This window comes from Peromyscus maniculatus, chromosome 8 (genome assembly GCF_049852395.1).
Source record: "Peromyscus maniculatus bairdii isolate BWxNUB_F1_BW_parent chromosome 8, HU_Pman_BW_mat_3.1, whole genome shotgun sequence".
NCBI lineage: Eukaryota > Metazoa > Chordata > Mammalia > Rodentia > Cricetidae > Peromyscus > Peromyscus maniculatus.
In genome coordinates, this window is record NC_134859.1 from 73978167 (window position 1) to 73996969 (window position 18803).

At 45.2% G+C, this 18803-nt stretch overlaps 2 protein-coding genes and 1 non-coding gene across 5 annotated transcripts in view; all 3 read right to left on the reverse strand.

The window, feature by feature from the left end:
* Positions 1–4460, reverse strand: part of Gdpd1 (glycerophosphodiester phosphodiesterase domain containing 1) — a 39068-nt gene extending 34608 nt beyond the window's left edge. For 2 of the 3 annotated variants that reach the window (XR_013053072.1, XR_013053071.1), the window contains exon 1: positions 4088–4378. Coding sequence is in view for 1 of the 3 variants with exons in the window: in XM_076577626.1 (XP_076433741.1) it covers positions 4088–4229 (142 nt within the window). In the remaining 2 variants the exon portion in view is untranslated. Of the gene's footprint in view, positions 1–4087 lie in introns of all 3 variants that reach the window. The other variant, XM_076577626.1, reaches the window with a different exon arrangement.
* Positions 4461–7026: 2566 nt separating this feature from the next.
* On the reverse strand, positions 7027–15805 carry Smg8 (SMG8 nonsense mediated mRNA decay factor). Its single transcript, XM_006983204.4, has 4 exons — positions 13703–15805; positions 12217–12362; positions 8964–9836; positions 7027–7608 (listed from the first exon to the last, which is right to left on the reverse strand). Exons 1-4 carry the CDS (start codon positions 15459–15461, stop codon positions 7411–7413), a joined length of 2976 nt encoding a protein of 991 aa, XP_006983266.1. The 5' UTR covers positions 15462–15805; the 3' UTR covers positions 7027–7410.
* A 1843-nt stretch (positions 15806–17648) lies between these two features.
* On the reverse strand, positions 17649–17752 carry LOC121831861 (U6 spliceosomal RNA). Its single transcript, XR_006075463.1, has one exon. It is a non-coding gene; the product is annotated as a U6 spliceosomal RNA (small nuclear RNA).
* Between the last annotated feature and the right edge of the window lie 1051 nt (positions 17753–18803).

Here is an 18803-nt window from a genome sequence, read left to right on the forward strand (position 1 = left end):
GCCTCCCAGCTTCTAGGACTACCCTATCATCAATTTTATTTATTGTTTCACTGTACACTTTTATTGTGTGTGTATGGGTGGGTGTTTATATTAGGAGGAAAACTCTAGGTGTCATTTTTCAATTGCTAACACTTTTTTTTTTTGAGACAGAATATCTCATTGGCCTAGAGTTCACCTGTTGTGAGATATTTGTACATTGTGTAAAGATGCACTGCTGTGATTGGTGTGATAAAGAGCTGAAAGGACAATGGCTAGGCAAGAGAGGATAGGCAGGATTTCAGAGAGAGGAAGAGGAGGAGAAATCTAGGTACACAGATTTCCCAACGGAGCAAGCTAGATGTGCCACACTAATAAGAGGCTGGTGGTCCTGATGAGAAAGTCAACTACATATGGCACCCAATATGGGGCACCAGGTGAAGCATTTATCTAGTTATCTTTATCAATAAAAACTCAGGAGTCAGATATCAGAGTAAGAACCTGATCGATCAGAGAAACAGTGGAGAATTAACCACTAACCTCCCCTCTCTCTCCTTCCTCAATCCAAAAGGGCCAAGAATCTTTCTAAGCCCCTCGATACCACTTCCTGTATCTCTCTATCTGTCCTCAGTCCTCCAAAACCTCTATGGCTACTTTGGTCAGCTAGTAGCTAGCTGCGCCCTCTGATTCAAAGTAAACTTTGTTGACAGTCTTGGGTGTATCAGAGTACGATCAGAATATCCCACAACACTCACCACATAGATTATGCTAGCTGGCCAGAGACCAAAGGACCTGTCTGTCTCCACCTCCCAGCACTGGGAATACATGTACATACCACTCACTGTACCCAGCTTCTTTTTTTTTTCCTTTAATTAATTTATTTTTTTATTTTATGTGCATTGGTGTTTTGCCATGGGTGTCAGGTCCCCTGGAACTGGAGCTACAGATAGTTGTGAGCCGCCATGTGGGTGCTGGGAATTGAACCTGGGTCCTCTGGAAGAGCAGTCAGTGCTCTTAACCACTAAACCACTTAACATCTCTCTAGCCCCAGCTTCTTTTACCCAGGTTCTGGGAATCAAACTTGGGTTCTCTTACCAACTGGGTGATCTCCCAGCCTCCTCTGTTTTCCGTTTATATTAATTTCCCTCCTTTATGTAGTGCTTCCTAATTACTTTGAATTGGTTAATCTTTGATAGGATAAGATAAGGAAACATTGTACTTTGTATCCTTACATAAGCTTTTTTTCTAAAACTTTTTATCTTTTTTTTTTTTTATGTGCATTGGTGTGAAGGTGTCAGATCCCCCAGAACCTGAGTTACAGACAAGTGAGCTGCCATGTAGGTGCTGGGAATTGAACCTGGGTCCTCTGGAAGAGCAGCCAGTGCTCTTAACCACTGAGCCATCTCTTCACCCCCTACATAAGATTTCTTTTTAAAACATTTATTTTACACATGTGCGCACACACATGCATGAAGTCAGACAAATTGTGGGAGTCAGCTCTCCTCTCCCACCATGTTGGGTCCCTCAGATTGAACTTGGATTGCCAGGCCTGGCAGCAGGTGCCTCTGCCCCTCGCCCTGCCGGTGATCTAGATTTAAATGCTATGAAGGAAAGCAATATTGGTTCATCTCCTTCTATAATATTTCAGATGTTTTGTATATGAATCAATGTTTCCTTTTCTGGTAGTTTTTGTCTGCCCACCATTATATTACCATTAACAACTCATATATAAGACATACAACGTGCTAGTGTGCTGTTTATAAAACCAATGAAAAACTATGACAACAGCTTCAGCCACAAAAGAATCATCCTCAAAAGGAAGATTGGTGGTGACAAATACCTGGGGTGCCAGCACTCGGAAGCTGAGGCCATTCTGTTCAAAGCCAGCCTGAAGTCTACAGTCAGACTATTTAAAAAAAAAATGGCAAGGGCTGGACTGGATAGATAGCACAGTATATAAATCATTTGCTTCAGATTCCTAGAACCCGTGCACAAGCCAGAAGCACAGAAGCAGGAGAACCCAGAACCCATGCATAAGCCAGAAGCACAGAAGCAGCAGAACCCAGAACCCATGCATAAGCCAGAAGCAGCAGAACCCAGAACCCATGCATAAGACAGAAGCAGCAGAACCCAGAACTCATGCATAAGACAGAAGCAGCAGAACCAGCATCTGGTGTGTAATCCCAGTGCCCCTACTGGTAGATGGGAGGCCAGTTAGGAGAAGCTCCAATCCCCAATTCAAGTTTACTGGTGAGTCCAGACATGAACAAGAGGCTCCATTTCAAACAAGGTGAAAGACAAGGACCACTGTCTGATGTTGTTCTCTGACCTCTGCACACCCATACACAGACATATTAAACAGCCATCACCACCAGCTGGGCACATGCCTTTGATCCCAGCATTTGGGAGGCAGAGGCAGGCAGTCTGAGTTCAAGGCCAGCCTGCTCTACAGAGATAGTTCCAGGACAGGCAGGACTATACAGAAAAAAACCCTGTCTTGAAAAAATAAAATAAAAGTGGAAAACTGTGTTGAACTGATAAAATTATACAAAAGAATGATAATGTATTTCTATGACATATTTGCCATAATAGAAGTCATGGTCCCAGCATAGTGGTCCAAGACTTTACTAAACCCAGCACTGGAAAGACAGAGGCAGAGTTTTAGAACTGCCTGGTCTACATAGCAACTTGCAGGCCAGCCCAGCACTCCATAGCAAGACCCCATCTTTGAAAAATCTAAACCCAAAAAACATTATACTACATCAAATTTTATGCTATAGAATTTACCATTAAACTGTACATGACAAGCAATTTTCTTTCTTTCTTTCTTTCTTTCTTTCTTTCTTTCTTTCTTTCTTTCTTTCTTTCTTTCTTTCTTTCTTTCTTTCTCTTTCCTTCCTTCCTTCCTTCCTTCCTTCCTTCCTTCCTTCCTTCCTTCCTTCCTTCCTTCCTTCCTTCCTTCCTTCCTTTCTTTCTTTCTTTCTTTTTTTTGTTTTTGTTTTGTTTTTTGAGACAGGGTTTCTCTGTGTAGCCCTGGCTATCCTGGAACTCACTCCAGCTGACCTGGAACTCATTCCAGCTAGCCTCAAACTCAGAGATCTGCCTGCCTCTGCTTCCAGAGTGCTGGGATTAAAGGCGTAGGCCACGAAACCCGGCTCCATTTCAAGCTATTTAAACCTGGTGTCACATTCACTCCAAAAGAAAATTTTAAAGCGACCAAACAATTTTATATTTTAAACATTATGATTGAGATGTAATGAAGTCACATTATTAAACAGTAACGAAGAAGCAAAGACGTGGCCTGTTGTAGGAAATAAGAGTGGACTCCCTTCGATTCGTATAGCAATATACTTTTGCAAGAGAAAAATTAACATTTTTGAAAAATAGTACTGACGAATAACCGAAATCATGTTTTAGTCTTTTAGAAACCCACGAACCATCGCTGGGGTAAATAGTGCTGTTTAAAATGAAAAACAAAACAAAACAAAACAAAAAACAGGTATTAGGTTTGGATTCCTCGGAACCAGAACCCTCCAAGTTCCCTGTCCTACTTCAGTCCAAGCTCTCACTGTGACCTTGGAAAACGTCCCTGGTTTGGAGACATTTCTCTCCAGAGCTCAATTACAAATGCGTGGAGGGTGGGCCAGGTCACCAGGCATCGCAGACGCAGACGGCTCGGCTCGCTCCAGGTGACTCGCGGATCCTCAGTCCTGCCTGAGCACAAGCTCTTCCCCATGGACTCAGCCACCAGCTTGTTCCAAGCAGTCTGTGCCTGGTTCCCCCTGCGGGTGTCTCCTGGATCTGCACCGGCTTTGTGCCTGGCTGCCAAGAAGGGACCTCGCGATCATCCTTCCATCGGCAGAGAAGCGCCCCACTTCTCGCTCTCATCCTGCGCTTCCCCTCCTCACACACGCCCTGCCACCTTTGCTCCCCAGAGACGCCCACCAGGACTCGGACACCAGGACCCCTTTCCTTTCCTCCCCTCCGGACGACTCATCCGAGGAAGCCCTCCAGCCACTGCAGCCCATTCTTCCTCTCCGGTATCCCCATCATCTCCCTCCTAGGAAGCCACCCCCAATCTCCGCCATCGGGTTCTGGGGACCCCTCTCACCTCCGCGGTGAGAGATGTGCCTACTGAGGAATCGCTGCTTCTTTTTCTGGTGCAACAACGTTGGGTATTTAAGCAACAAGAACGACGTGACCAAATACCCTCCCAGGGTGGAGAGAAGGCAAAAAGCCGCGGTGGACGACATCCTGGGTCACCACCTTCTGGGCCTCTGAACCCCACTGCGCTGCGGCGGTAGCAACGGCTGCGGCGCCGGCGGCTGCTCGAGATCTGCTCGCCCCCAGCCGGTGCCCTCGGCGCAGCGCACTTGTTCGTGCGGGCTCAACACGCAGGCGCAGCCCGACCCCAGCGCCGGAGCAACAAAGGGGCTCCGATACGCAGGCGCGCTGCGGCAGGCAGCGTTTGGCTTCCAGCAGCTCTAGTCCCGTGCTTCTAAGAAGATCCTGAGGCAAGAGGTTGGAAACTCGCCAGCGTTTTTATTTGTTTGGTTTTTGTTTGGGCATCCCTCAAGCGGAATAGCCTTCAGGAAAATCTGACGTAATTGGGAAGTGTACATCAAAGGAGGATTCCAGGGCAAGTCCTAGCCCCTACTCTAGGAAATGCAAAGAATTGTTACTAATGCCTCGAGTTCGTTTCGTACTCGAGAAATGTTGAGTCAACAGTTCGTGTAAGAAACTTGGGACTGGAAGGCGTAGCCCAGTTAGTAGAGCGTACCGATTCAAGCTCCAGCACAAAATAAATATAAATAAGGAAACTGGCAACTAAGCCGTTCCCTATAAAGACTGGCAACTACATTTTCCATTTCCCTTTTTCATCTCACACATTACAAACTCCGAAAACGCTAGGAACTACGTTTTAAGGGGATAGGGTGTTGGTTTTGTGAGATAGGGTCTTACCTAGCCCAGTCTAGATTTGAATTCACCATGGAGTAGAGGATAGAGCTTTGAACTCCCGATTCTCCTGCCTCAGCCTCCAGTGCTGGGATTATAAGCATGCCCAGCTGTGAATCATATTTCATACAAAGGAACTAACCACAAAGGCTTGTAGCCGTGGCTCAATGATAGAGCACTTTCCTAACATGTTCAAGGCCTTGGGTTTGTTTTGAGACAGGGTCTCACTGTGTAGACCATGCTGGCCTCAAATTCACAGGGTTCAGCTTGCCTCTGTATTGCGGTTATTTTTGGAGACAGAGTCTCACTGTTCCCTTGGCTGACCTGGAACTCAATATGAAAACCAGGCTGGAGATCCACCTGCCTCTGTCTTCCAAGTACAAACCCCTCAAGGCCAGTGGTTTGATTCCTGGTACAAAACAATCCACAACAACAAAATGACCGTGTTTAGTTCAGGCTGGCTTCAAACTCCTAGGGTCAAGTAGTTGTCTTGCTTCATCTTGCTGATTAGCTGGATCTGCAGGCAAGGGCTGCTGGACCTGATCTCATTGTTTATTTTTTATATATTTACTTGTTTTGTGTGTATGGGGGTGCACATGTAAAGGCCAGAGAAAAACCTATGGGGGAAGAGTTCTGTCTTTCCACCATGGGAGACCTGAGGTGGCCGTTCCTTTTCCTACTAAGCCATCTTGCTGGGTCAGGTAACAGCTTTTGGAAATGTAATAAACACTATATTTCATATACATTGACACTAGAGTCTCTAATTCTGTTAGTACAGTATTTACAATGTATCTGGGAAAATAGAATCAATTACTACTTTGGGTCTCAGTTTATTTTGCACGTATCTAATTGATGGCAGAGCCACAACGGTGATACAGTGGTATGTTGGGAAAAGTTACTAGAGATTGGTAAGATTTAACCACTTAGCAAATTATTTCATGGAATAGGGATTTACTTAAAGAACATTTATGCCAGGACTGAGGATATATAGGCCTGTAATCCCAGCTACTCTGGAGGCTGAGACAGGAGGATTTTAAGTTCTAGGCCTGCCTGGGCTACAGAATGAATTCGAAGCTAGCCCCAGCTAGAGACTGTCTCCAAATATTAAGAACCAACAGGAACTGGATGTAACTCAGTGGTATGCGTGAGACCTGAGGTTCAATGCCTAGTATTGAATAAAGTTTTTATTAGCACACACCTATCCCCGTACTAGACAGGCCAAGGCAGGAGTTTTGAGAGTTCAAGGCCAGGGACTAGAGAAATGGCTCAGCCAGAACACTTGGGGGTTTTTGTTGCTGCTGTTGTTTCACGCTGGCCTCCAACTTCAGAGCCCTGCCTGCCTCTGCCTCCGAAGAGCTGGGATTAAAAGGTGTGCGCCACCACTGTCCATCAAGAGCACTTGTTCATTTGTTTTTGTTTTTTTTCAAGACAGGGTTTCTCTGTGTAACAGCTCTGGCTGTCCTGAAACTTGCTCTGTAGACCAGGCCGGCCTCACACAGATCCACCTGCCTCTGCCTCCTGAGTGCTGAGATTAAAAGTGTGCCCCACACCACTGCCTGGTTTAAGAGCATTTGTACTTACAGAGGACCTGGGTTCAGTTCCCATACCCACATGGTGGCTCCAGTTCCAAGGTATCCAATGTCTTCTTTTGAACTCAGTGGGCACCATGCATGCATGTAGTACATATACATACATACATACATACATACATACATACATTCACATATAAAAAATAAATAGGGCTGGGCGGTAGTGGCACACACCTTTAATCCCAGCACTTGGTAGGCAAAGTCAGGTAGATCTCTGTGAGTTTGAGGCTAGCCTGGTCTACATTGTGAGTTCCAGGACAGGCTCCAAAGCTATACAGAGAAACCCTGTCTGAAAAACCAATAAATAAATAAATAAATAAATAAATAAATAGGGCCAGGTATAGTGGTACGCACCTTTAATCCTGGCACTTGGGAGGCAGAAGCAGGTGATCTCTGAGTTCGAGGTCAGCCTGGTCTACAGAGTGAGTTCCAGGACAGCCAGGACTACAAAGAACCCTGTCTCGAAAAACCAAAAAAGAGAGAGAGAAAAAAGAAAAGCATGATCTTAAGGAATATCCCAACTGAAACATCATTTTATCAGAAAGATGAAACACCAAATTACAATAAAAATAAGCCTTATATTGACAATGAAATATAAAAATATGCCTTGTATCGACAATAAAGCAAAACAAGAGAAAACAGCTATCAACTATACATTTTTATATCCATTCTTTTCTAGAACAACAAACTTTTATTGATTTTACAATAAATATCAATATAATGAAATAATGGAACAATTATTGTCCAAATACTGAACACTTCTAACCAAAACACATGTTGGTTTTGGGCAAACACAGAACACACATTTAAAAACAAAATCTCACACACACACCCAAACAAGACAGACGTCGGCTCCAGGCTCTGGTCAGAGACTGACCGCGGGGAGAAGCTATTGTGTCACGGCTTTCAGGACGCCCCGAAGCACCTTGTAGCTCATGAGCTGCACGTTCTCCTTGGGAGGAAAACAAGGTCCCCTCTCAGTCACATATGCATAAGGAAATCTCAAAACCCACAGGCCATCAGGTGGGAGAGTGATTTCTTGTTTTTCTGGGTAAAATACTGGACATGGTGGTGGGCCTGGTTGAACCTGAAAAACACAGGTAACAGAATTACTTGTAGATTTCTCAATAAGAAACACCTAAAAGTTGAGTGTCAACAAACAGTGGGTTCAAACCCACTGCAGATCGTGCAGCCAGACTCAACAGGAAGGCGGGAGCTGCTGGCACTTCCTTGTCCTCACCTTGTCCCCTTGGTGTCTTACTCCCTCTGTGCTCTTTTCCACTTCCTGTTGACCAGGTTTGTTTGTTTGTTTGGTGTAGTTTTGGTGGCTGTCCTGGATCTCACTCTGTAGACCAGGCTGGCCTCGAACTCACAGAGATCAGCCTGGCTCTGCCTGGGATTAAAAGCATGCGCCACCACCGCCCGGCTGACCAGGTTTTGTTGTTGTTTTGATACAGAATCTCTCTCCATATCCCTGGCTGTCCTGGAACTCACTCCGTAGACCAGGCTGGCCTCTAACTTACAGAGATCCACCTGCCTCTGCCTCCTGAGAGCTGGGATTAAAAGCGTGCGCCACCTCACCTAGCTTGTTTTCTTTTCTTCCTTCCTTTCTTTTTTTTTTTGACTGCACTTCTAAATCAGTAGGTGTTTGGAAAACCATGGTTAAACTAAATTCTTACTAATGGTTGTCATAGTTAAATCAATAAAGATCTTGGATTTAAAAGAAATTAGGTACTGGGAATTTAACTTATTAGAGGGCTCGCCTAGCATACCAGTGTGCACACAAACAACAAATTAATAAATAATAGATAAATAAATAAGTGTAAACAAAAATATTTAAGCAGATATGGGGTTGGAAGGCAATTCAGTGATATAGCACATCTGGCAACCTAGAATTCTGCGAGTTCTAGGTTCGCCTAGCCTATATTTTGGGTTCCAGGTTAGCCAGGGCTACACAGAGAAAGCTTGTCTCAAAAAACCAAAATAATAAATAAATAAAAATGATCAGAACAAAGGGTGGCGGGTGTTGCTCAGTTGGTACAGTGCTCAGTACATGAAACCTTCACTGAATCCCTAGCACTGACTAAACTAGGTGTGGGTGTGTACCCTGCCATCCAGGCACTGAGGAGGTAGAGACAGGAGGTAAGAAGTTCAAGGTTATCCATAACTACACAGTGAGTTTCAGGCTGGCCTGGACCACATGACTCTCTCAAACCAACAAACAAAAATCAAAATAAGCATCATGGGCTTGGGATACAGCACGGTTAGTAAGGAAGAGACATGCCTAAAATCCCAGCACATGGGAGGCAGAGACAAGATCATAAGTTCAAGGTCACCGAAGATTACACATCTAATTCCAAGGCAACATGGGCTACCCATGAAGACCACCCCAAGAAAAGCATTGCCGTTTTGTCTGTTTAGGGCAGCGGTTTTATTTCTTACCTGGGGCATCAGGATTATCTGCAAAGGAGCATCAGGAACCACCACAAAAAGCCTCATCAGCTGCGCATAGTGTGGCTTGAGGCCTCTGCCCTGAGATGAGGACAGGATGTACAGGGGCATATCGCTGTTGAGGGCCTTTAGAGCCGACTCCTTTGGCCCACTTCCCATCACTTTCATGACTTTGTCAGGCCCTGAGCACATGAATCTCCGGCCTCGGGAGTCTTCGTACTCAAAGCCAACGAAAGCTCTGGCTATGTCATCCCGCCGCCTTCCTCTGCCCATGACAACGGCGCTTCTCTTCCCAGGGATGGCTTTATTTGGAGCAGGCCAGGAGTTCGTGTCTAAGTCTCCCTCATCTTCGGCTCTAGTCCTGATGACAATGTCCCAAGGCATAAGATAGTTTGTTCCTGGAACGAAGCCCTGTTGGTCCAAACCTGTATGAAAGTTGTAAGACTTGGCTGGGCCGAGTTTAACCAAAGACCAGCTGGAGAATTTGGGTAAGAGACCTTTGGGGCAATTTGAATGTAGCATGCCTGGGAGATATTCCACTGTGGATGCCTGCCGATCAACCAAGTTTGGTCTCTTGTCAGATTTGACTTCTCCTTGACCATGAACTTCTGCATTGTCTCCTCCTGCTTGTGGGTCAGCTGGATAGGTCCCTAGGCTATCTGTTGACTGGCCCAAGCTCAAAGCTAAACTCAGGCTTGTGCTCTCTCCTTGGGTTTGAGGCTCTTTCTCTTTAAGTTTCTCGGCATCTGAGTCAGGTGGGGCAGGAGATGGTTCGTTTTTAGCAGGGGCAGGATCAGGAGTACTTGGTTCAAATACGGGGAAAGTGATATGATCCAGTTTTCCACAACACTTTTCTTCCAGGAGCTATAAGGAGAAAAAAGAATACATTTATTTCAAATAATATATTCTTCTTTGTATGCTTACATAAGTAAAAAAACAAAAAACAAACAAACAAACAAACAAAACCAAACATATCACTGAGCAGAGGGTGGGTAGTGCATGCCTACAACAGTATTTGGGAGGGCAGGCTGGGTGAAGTAGAACAGAGTTAGCTAGCCTGGGCCACAGAGCAAGTTCCAGGCCATCTTGTGCTCATCTGTCTCAAAACAAATACAACAACACACACTTTATTCTAACAAGCAGGGCTAGCAATCAATGTAAGAGCAAAGAAGAACATGCAGTTTTTTTCTTTGATGGTAGGTATGTGAATACAATTTTCTGGGTATTGAAGTAGTAAGAACTCTTTTTGTATTCCAAAAGAATCCAGTATGAGTTATTCCTTTGAAGCAGTGATTCAAGGCAGGGCTCTGTTTTCAATCCCAGTGACTGTTAGTTCCATAAGAATAAGACACAAAGAGTTCCTGGACATGTTTGCTGCACTGACCCACTTACAAAAAGTGATTTTTTTTTAATTGTTTTGGGAAAGTGGTTTTTTATTTTATTTGAGACAGGGTTTCTCTGTGTAGCCCTGGGTGTCCTGGAACTCAGTCTGTAGACCAGGCTGGCCTCGAACTCACAGAGATCCACCTGCTTCTGCCTCCCAAGTGCTGGGGTTAAAGGCGTGTGCTGCCATCACCCGGCTTGGGGAAGTGGTTTTATGACCACAACTTTTCCCTTTTTACTACTGTTTAAAACCCTATCAAGGGAGATCCAGCGAGATGCTCAATGGGTAAGAGCATCTGCTGCTCTTGCAGAGGATCTGGCTTTGATTTCCAGCACCCGCATGGTGGCTCACCCCATAACTTCAGTTCCAGGGGATCCATGCCTCCTTCTGACTTCAGCAGGTGCTAGGTACATGTGTGGTGCACACAGGCACACGCAGGCAAAACACTCAGACAAACTAAGTAACTGCAGCTCAAGTGGGTCCAGCACCCTCTTTTGACATCCATAGGCATATTACATGATATACATTCAGATACATATATACTTCAGTAAAAATATCACTGATGACAATGTCCCAAGGCATAAGATAGTTTGTTCCTGGAACAAAGCCCTGTTGGTCCAAACCTGTATGAAAGTTGTAAGACTTGGCTGGGCCGAGTTTAACCAAAGACCAGCTGGAGAATTTGGGTAAGAGACCTTTGGGGCAATCTGAATGTAGCATGCCTGGGAGATATTCCACTGTGGATGCCTGCCGATCAACCAAGTTTGGTCTCTTGGTTGATTTCAGTAAAAGGAGTAACAAATAAAATTGTGATTAGTGGATTTTTTTAAGCTAGATAATAAAGGCCTCTTTCAAAGCCAGGCATGGTGATTCCTGTTTTTAATCCTAGTACTCGGGAAGCAGAGGCAGGCAGATCTCTGTCTACACTGCAAGCTCCAAGACAACCAGGACTACATAGAGACCCTGCCTCAAAAATAAATAAATAATTTCTTTCTTTCCTTTTTTCCTTCCTCCCTCCCTCCCTCCTTCCTTCCTTTCTTTCTTTCTTGTTTTTCCAGACAGGGATTCTCTGTGTAGCTTTGGTGCCTGTCCTGGATCTCGCTCTGTAGACCAGACTGGCCTCAAACTCACAGAGATCTGCCTGTCTCTGCCTCCTGAGTGCTGGGATTAAAAACATGCGCCACCACTGCCTGGCTTAAATAGTTTTTTAAAAGGCCTCTTTTCAGCCGGGTGGTGGTGGCACATGCCTTTAATCCCAGCACTAGGCAGAGCCAGGCGGATCTCTGAGTTCGAGGCCAGCCTGGTCTACAGAGTGAGATCCAGGACAGCCACCAAAACTAGACAGAGAAACCCTGTCTCAAAAAACAAAACAAAACAAAAAACAAAAAAAAAAAAAAGAACAAGGTTTTGCTCTCAGCACCTGACTGCCCATGACTGCAGCTCCAGATGGTCTGTCTGACTTCCTTTAAGCCGGGCAGTGGTGGCACATGCCTTTAATCCCAGCACTCGGGAGGCAGAGGCAGGCGGATCTCTGTGAGTTCCAGGCCAGCCTGGGCTACCAAGTGAGTTCCAGGAAAGGCACAAAGCTACACAGAGAAACCCTGTCTCAACAAAACAAAAGGCCTCTTTTCAAATAAATCTTTAAAAATATCCTCTAGCTGTATCATTCTAATAGTTTATATACTAAATATACATTCATAAAGTACGGATAAGGAAAAAAACAAACAACCACACAAGAAGAGCATGTCACGCACTTGCCCTTGTTTTTATGCCACTGCCATTGAATTTCTAAGTATTCTGCTTCTGGATATGTATTTTGATTGGATAACATTCCGTAACAAAGAGCGCCTCAGAGCCTACCTGGTAAAAGTCATAGTTAGCGGCCTTGATATCGAAGGGGTCGTCTCGCGGAGCCTGTTTCCTTCCGCAGTTGCAGGCTCCCGTAGAGCGGGCTCGGCTATTGTGGTAGAGCACAGGAGGGTTCCTGTCCGCCTCTGGTTTTTCTCCTGGAAGATGCAGCTGTCATTACTACTCTCACAAAGACAAGTTTACCTTGCGGTTTACAACAATCAACTCCCCAAGTTCTCTAGATAGTTCACGGGCATTTAAGAAACACACACACACACACACACACACACACACACACACACACACACACCTTAATTAAATACATAAGCCTTAAGTTTTACCCTTTTATTCAGCGCAGAAGATGAGACTTGGTGCCTCATTTATATACGCAATGCAAGTGCTCTGTCTCCCACCTACACCTGCTGTCTTAACCTTAAAAGGTTGAACCAGCCAGAAGCGGTAAGGCAGTCTGGAGGCAGAAGGATCTCTATGAACAAGGGCAGCCTGGTCTACAGGGAGACCTTGACTCGAAAATAAATAAAAAGTTGGATTTCCAAGTGAAGTTTTTCCTTCTGTGTCCCATCATGATGACCTTTCATTTCATTACATTCCTCTTAATTCAACAAATACTCTAAGATGAAAAGTATTTCTGAAACCTCATGCTTCTGAATAATTATCATCTACCAACTCACTAGAGTTCATTGTTTAAATACAAAAAAAATGAGTGATGGGTGACATTTTCCTTTTAGAGGTAAAAGATAAAATTTAAAGCTAGAGCTGGCAAGATGGCTCGTCTGGTATCTGAGTTCCATTCCTAGGACCCACATAGTAGAAGGAGGGGACTGAGTCCTGCAAGTTGTCCTCTGACCTCCACACGAATGTCTTGACATTCACATAACTATAAACGCACACAATCTATTTACACACACACACACACAATGCAATTTTAAAAACAAAAATAAACAGATGGTATTTACTAGTTGGGTGTGTTGGCACACACATTCCAAAGGCAGAGGCAGGAGCATCTCTGTGAGTTTAAGACCAGCCTGATCTACAGAGCAAGTTCCAGGTCAGCCAAGACTACCCAGAGAAACCCTGTCTCAAAAAAATAAAAAAAACAAAAAACAAAACAATAAAAGAACAAAAACAAAGAAGGAAGAAAAAAAGATTTTACTGTTAAATCTCTGCAGGGTTCTTTAAAAAACAAACATATCAATACATACCAAACAAATCATCTTAAAACAAGAGTAAAAACACAGTTCAGGTGCCAGTGAGACGACTCAGCAGGTAAAGTCCTTGTTGTACAAGCCTGACTCCATGAGTTGGATCCTTGGAACCCATGTAAAGGTAGGCATGTAAAGGTAAGTGAGAATCCACTTCACATATCCTCTGACCTCTACAGGTGCACCCCCCCCCCACACACACACACAAGCACACAATAATAATAAAAAGCACAGCTCAAGTTTTCATTGCAAAATGTTGGAAACTTTGTAGCTACCTGATTTAGGTAAGGAGTGAAATTTGTGTACACAGTGCTGGTCCGTCAAACTTCGCTCTTCGCAGAGCTGATGGCCGTTGCTCCAAAATTTGTAGCAGTCCTCATGTAGCTGCATGGCGTACTTGTGAAAGGCGGGACCTCTGGCATGTTGACTGTATACTCGAAGGGCCTGAGCAAGCTGATTCTTGTGGACCGTCATAGTGTAATTATGAGGCAAGTTGGATTGGTAGGCACTATGAGCCATGGGTAAAGCTTTTTGGCACCGGTTTTCTGAGAACTTTGTGTCTATATCCAAAAATCCTTCTAAGACTTTAATACTGCTTAAAATCTTAGAGGTTAGCTCTCCAGTGGCTGAGCCCAAATCCTCCTCCTTCCCATCAATAGCCACCTCATACAGTTTTGCAGCGGCTGAGATCCACTTCTGGTAAGTGGGGAGTTCAAAATGGGAGGGCTGCGGGTTCCGGCCCACACTGTCATCGAATCCTTTTTTGCTCAGGACCAGCTCCACGTGCTGCCATAGGAATTCTCGAAGAGTGAAGTCCACCAGCTGGCCTGAAGCACCGGAAGTGCTGCTATCGACGTGGAAGGAGAGCGGTTGCCGGCTGTGCTGTCTCATCACGTGATAACGCCTCGGTCCAGAAAGGGGCGCAGGCACCAACAAAGACTCGGGGTCCTTCACCGTACAATGACTCCTAAGTTGGTCCAGCAACATGCCGATTGGGTCCTCCTCCTGACTTCCTGGAACTATGTACACAAAAGCTTGGTTGGCAGGTACCGTAAAGAGGCAGTTGATACTCTGATTGGTCAAGACTCGACTCTTGCGGAAGATTCTATAGATCTGATCCTCCAGAGCATGCTGCAGTCTTCTTTTGGGAGAATGCTTCTTGGGTTTATCGGGATGAGCTGTATCTTGGCTCCGAGGGGGTTCCACCTTAAGGGCTCCATTGAGTTGAAAGAGGAAAAGGAGTCTAGGTGGGCAAGGTCGGCAGTTTAACTTCCAGTCTTTGCCGACTGGACAATCCTTAATGGCTGTTTTGAGCAGGGGTAGTACTTTCTGCCTCAGCCCATCCAGGGCTCGGAATACTCGGTCATAAGTGATGTCAAAGGAACAAGTCGGATGGACCAGGAGCAATATATGACAGACAGAGAAGAGGTAAAGGAGACTGAGACACTGCAACTTCTCCTGATGCTTCCAGAACTCATGCGTTTCTGCATGAGGTAAAGAGAGGCCTCCACCAGCTTCTCCGCTCTGGAGAGCCCGACACGCACGCAGAAGCTGTGAATTGTCACAGATGGAAGTGAGAATAAGGTACAGAACTTTGCTTTCCTGGTTGTAATAAGCCTGCAGAAGGCTAAAGTCCTGGGGACCAGGCTCGGCTCGGTTACCTTCCGCCGTAGCCATACCTCCACGAAGTGCATCCCCGGCGGCAGCCCCCGGGTCGCCGGCTCCTCCGGCCTCTCCGACGGCGACCGCTTCCGTCTTGATTCCAGGCCCTGGATCCCCAGGATCCTGGTGGTGGAAGAGAGGGAAAACCTGTCGGTCGCACACAGTGTTCACCAGAGAGAACTTCTCGGAGTTCAGGCGCAGAGCCGTCTTGCCGAAGATTCCCACCACGCAGATCTCATCCTCCCTCCACGGAGGCTCGGGCGTGGCCGCCGCGTTGCCTCCGCCTTCAGCGGGGGGACCTCCGGGACTCTCAGAGCCCAGCCAGGCCGACTCTCTCATCAGAAGTTCCCGCAAGCTGACCGGCCCCGCCATGGCGGAGAGGGAGATTCCTCCAGCCTCCTTCCTGTCCCTCGCTAATCCTAACCGACCTGGTCCTGCTGTGAAATACCTCCTCCCCACGTCAGTCCCTGCTTTTCTCTCATTTTAGTTCCGGTGTCGTGTTCCGTGTGGTGTGTCATCGTGGCCATCCTCTGTCCCCCCCCTACCCCCGCTTTCATCCCCTCCCCTCCCCTCCCCCTGCCTTTTCTAGTGTCCTGCCAAGGTCTTACTTAGCCCTACATTTGCTCAATTCGAGACTATAGGGATTGAGATGTCAAAAACTAGTTTGGATGCAGTTTGCATTTCAAAGAATATGTCAAAAATAAAACCCGACTGATTCTTCTAACAGCTCAGTGGGGGTGGTTGCTTATACTTGCACTTTCTTTTTAAGCTGAGGCACCAGGATTCTTTTTTTGTTTTGTTTTGTTTTTGTTTTTGTTTTTCGATACAGTTTCTCTACAACTCACTTTGTAGACCAGGATGACCTCAAACTCATAGAGATCCGCCTTCATCTGTCTCCCCAGTGCTGGATTAAATGAGTGCACTACCACTGCCCAGCACTTTCCTTCCTTCCTCCCCCCTCACCTCTTTTAAATTGGTTTTTCGAGACAGGGTTTCTCTGTGCAGCCTTGGCTGTCCTGGAAATCACTCTGTAGAACTTACAGAGATACCCTAACCTCTGCCTCACAAGTGGTAGAATTAAAGGCTTGCACCACCATCAGAGAGAGAGAGGGTGTGTGTGTGTGTGGGGGGGAACCAAGCATATTGTCACACCCCTGTAATCCCAACATTCAGAATGGTGAGGCAGGAGGATTGCCTTGAGTTCAAGACCAGCCTTTACTCGATCTAAAATAGGGGGAGAGGAGCTGGAGTGATGGATCAGTGATTGAGATCACATACTGCTCTGGTAGAGAAAAGGAGTTCTCGCCTTACAGCACCCATGGTCGGAAACTCCAGCTTCTGGAGGAGCTGATGTCTCTGGCATCCCTACTGAGGACCATGTACTTGTGTGTGTGCGCGCGCGTGCAGACACACAGACACACACAGACAACACACAGACACACACAGACACAGACACACACACACACACACACACACACACACACTAAAATAAATCTTTAAGAAACAGGAGGAACATTGAATGCGGGTAGAGTGCTGCTGGCCTAGGATGCAGGAAGTCCTGGGATCTATCCTTAACACCAGTATGAACTGGGTATAGTGGATCATGCTGTAATCCCAGCATTTGGTGGTGGAGGCAGAATCATCAGAAGTTCAAGATCTTTGTGGACTACGTCTCAAGTTCAAAGTCAGCCTGGGTTTTAAGAGACCTGTCTCAAAACAAACAAATAAACAGCAACAAAAGAATTATAGAAAAACTTGATCTAATAATTTAACATAGTAGAAATATAAACAATTAGTGTGTGTGTTGCTGGGGATCCACGCAAGTCTTTGTGAATGCTAGGCAAATGCTCTGCCATTGACTACATTCCATCTCTCTCCCTCCCCCTCCCCCTCCCCCACCCACTGTAGGCTCAATTGGCCTGGAACTCTTCTTCCACCTGCTTGGTCCACCTCCACCTCCCAAATGCTGGGATTATGGATGTACACCATCCACACTTTTTATTTCTTAAAATACTTTTGGTTTGGTTTTTTTTTTTTTCTTTTGGTTTTTCTATACAGGGTTTCTCTGTGTAGCTTTGAGCCTTTCCTGGATTTCGCTCTATAGACCAGGCTGGCCTCGAACTCACAAAGATCTGCCTGGTTCTGCCTCCCAAGTGCTGGGATTAAAGGCGTGTGCCACCACCGCCCGCCTTACTTTTGGTTTGAAGATAGACATAGAATTATGTCACTTACATTCATGGAATTTTTCCTTGGAAAGTCAAGTAACAGCAATAAAACCACATAAACACAGGTTGCTCATGGCATATACAGGGGTGTACCTCTGTGGTAAAGCAGTTACTATGAAGCCTTGGGTTGCATCTCTAGGACCATAAAACAAAACAAAACCATACAAGAAGTAAACTAAAGGTCCACAACAAAAAGACAGACTTAAATAATGGTATTGATATTTGGTTGTATATAATGCTGGGGACTGAACCTTGTGCATGCAGTTTATAATATACTATATTAAATTATACTGGGATTCCATTAATCCTTCTCAACCCACTCCTTTTAATCTTTGAAAATATGGAACCCTTCATGAATTTTCATGTCATCCCTGCACAGGGGCCATGCTAATCTCTGTATGGCACCAACTTTAATATATGTGCTGCTGAAGTGAGTACCTGAACAACTCTTACTAACAAGAAATAAATGGATCTTGAAATTGCTGTGTGTATAAGTACATGTGTGCTACTATATATATATGTGGTGATCACAGGATACTTTTTTGGAGTTGGTCAATGCACTATGGATTCCAGGGATTGAACTTAATTCAGATCATCAGACTTGTGTTGCAAGTGCTTTTACCCACTGAGCCCTTGCTGTCCCTTTAAATATATTTTTAAAAATTGTATTTGTTTTTTCTTAAAAAATTATATTTGTTTTTTCTTTACATTCCCCCCTCCGTTTTTAGTGAGACATTTTTAGTAATCCCAGTCTTGGGAGATGGAGGTAGGAGATCAGAAGTTCAAGGTCATTCTATGGAGGGAATTTGAATGCAAAGGCAGCCAGAGCTACTTTAGACCCTCAACTTTTGACCCAAACAAGCAAGCAGGCAAATGAACATTGTAATTGCAGGCCAGTGATATAGCTCACTGGGTCAGGGTGCTTGCTGCCAACCTTTTTGACCTGAGTACAGTTCCTTAGATCCACATGTGGAAGGAGAGGACAGACTCCCACAAACTGTCTTGTGACCTCCATATATGTGCATTCACATTATAAATAAGAAAGTGTCATTACAACAGTGCAACTTTAGAAGTCTAATCAATTTTATGTGCATCACATATTTTACATATTCAAAACAAGGAACACTTTATGATGTAGCAATTATACCTCTAGATCTGTACTCAGTTCTACTCCCAGAGTAGCTTTTGTGATATACACATGTTCAGGACTATTTATATTGGCAGGTTTAGTTCATAATAGTTTTTGTTTTTCTTCCTTCCTTCCTTCCTTCCTTCCTTCCTTCCTTCCTTCCTTCCTCCCTCCCTCCCTCCCTCCACCCCTCCCTCCCTCCCTCCCTTCCTTTCTTTTTTCTGAAATAGGGTTTCTCTGTGTAGCTTTTGAAGCCTGTCCTGGAACTCACTTTGTAGACTAGGCTGGCCTTGAACTCACAGAGATTCACCTGCCTCTGCCTCCCGAGTGCTGGGATTAAAGGCGTGTGCCACCATTGCC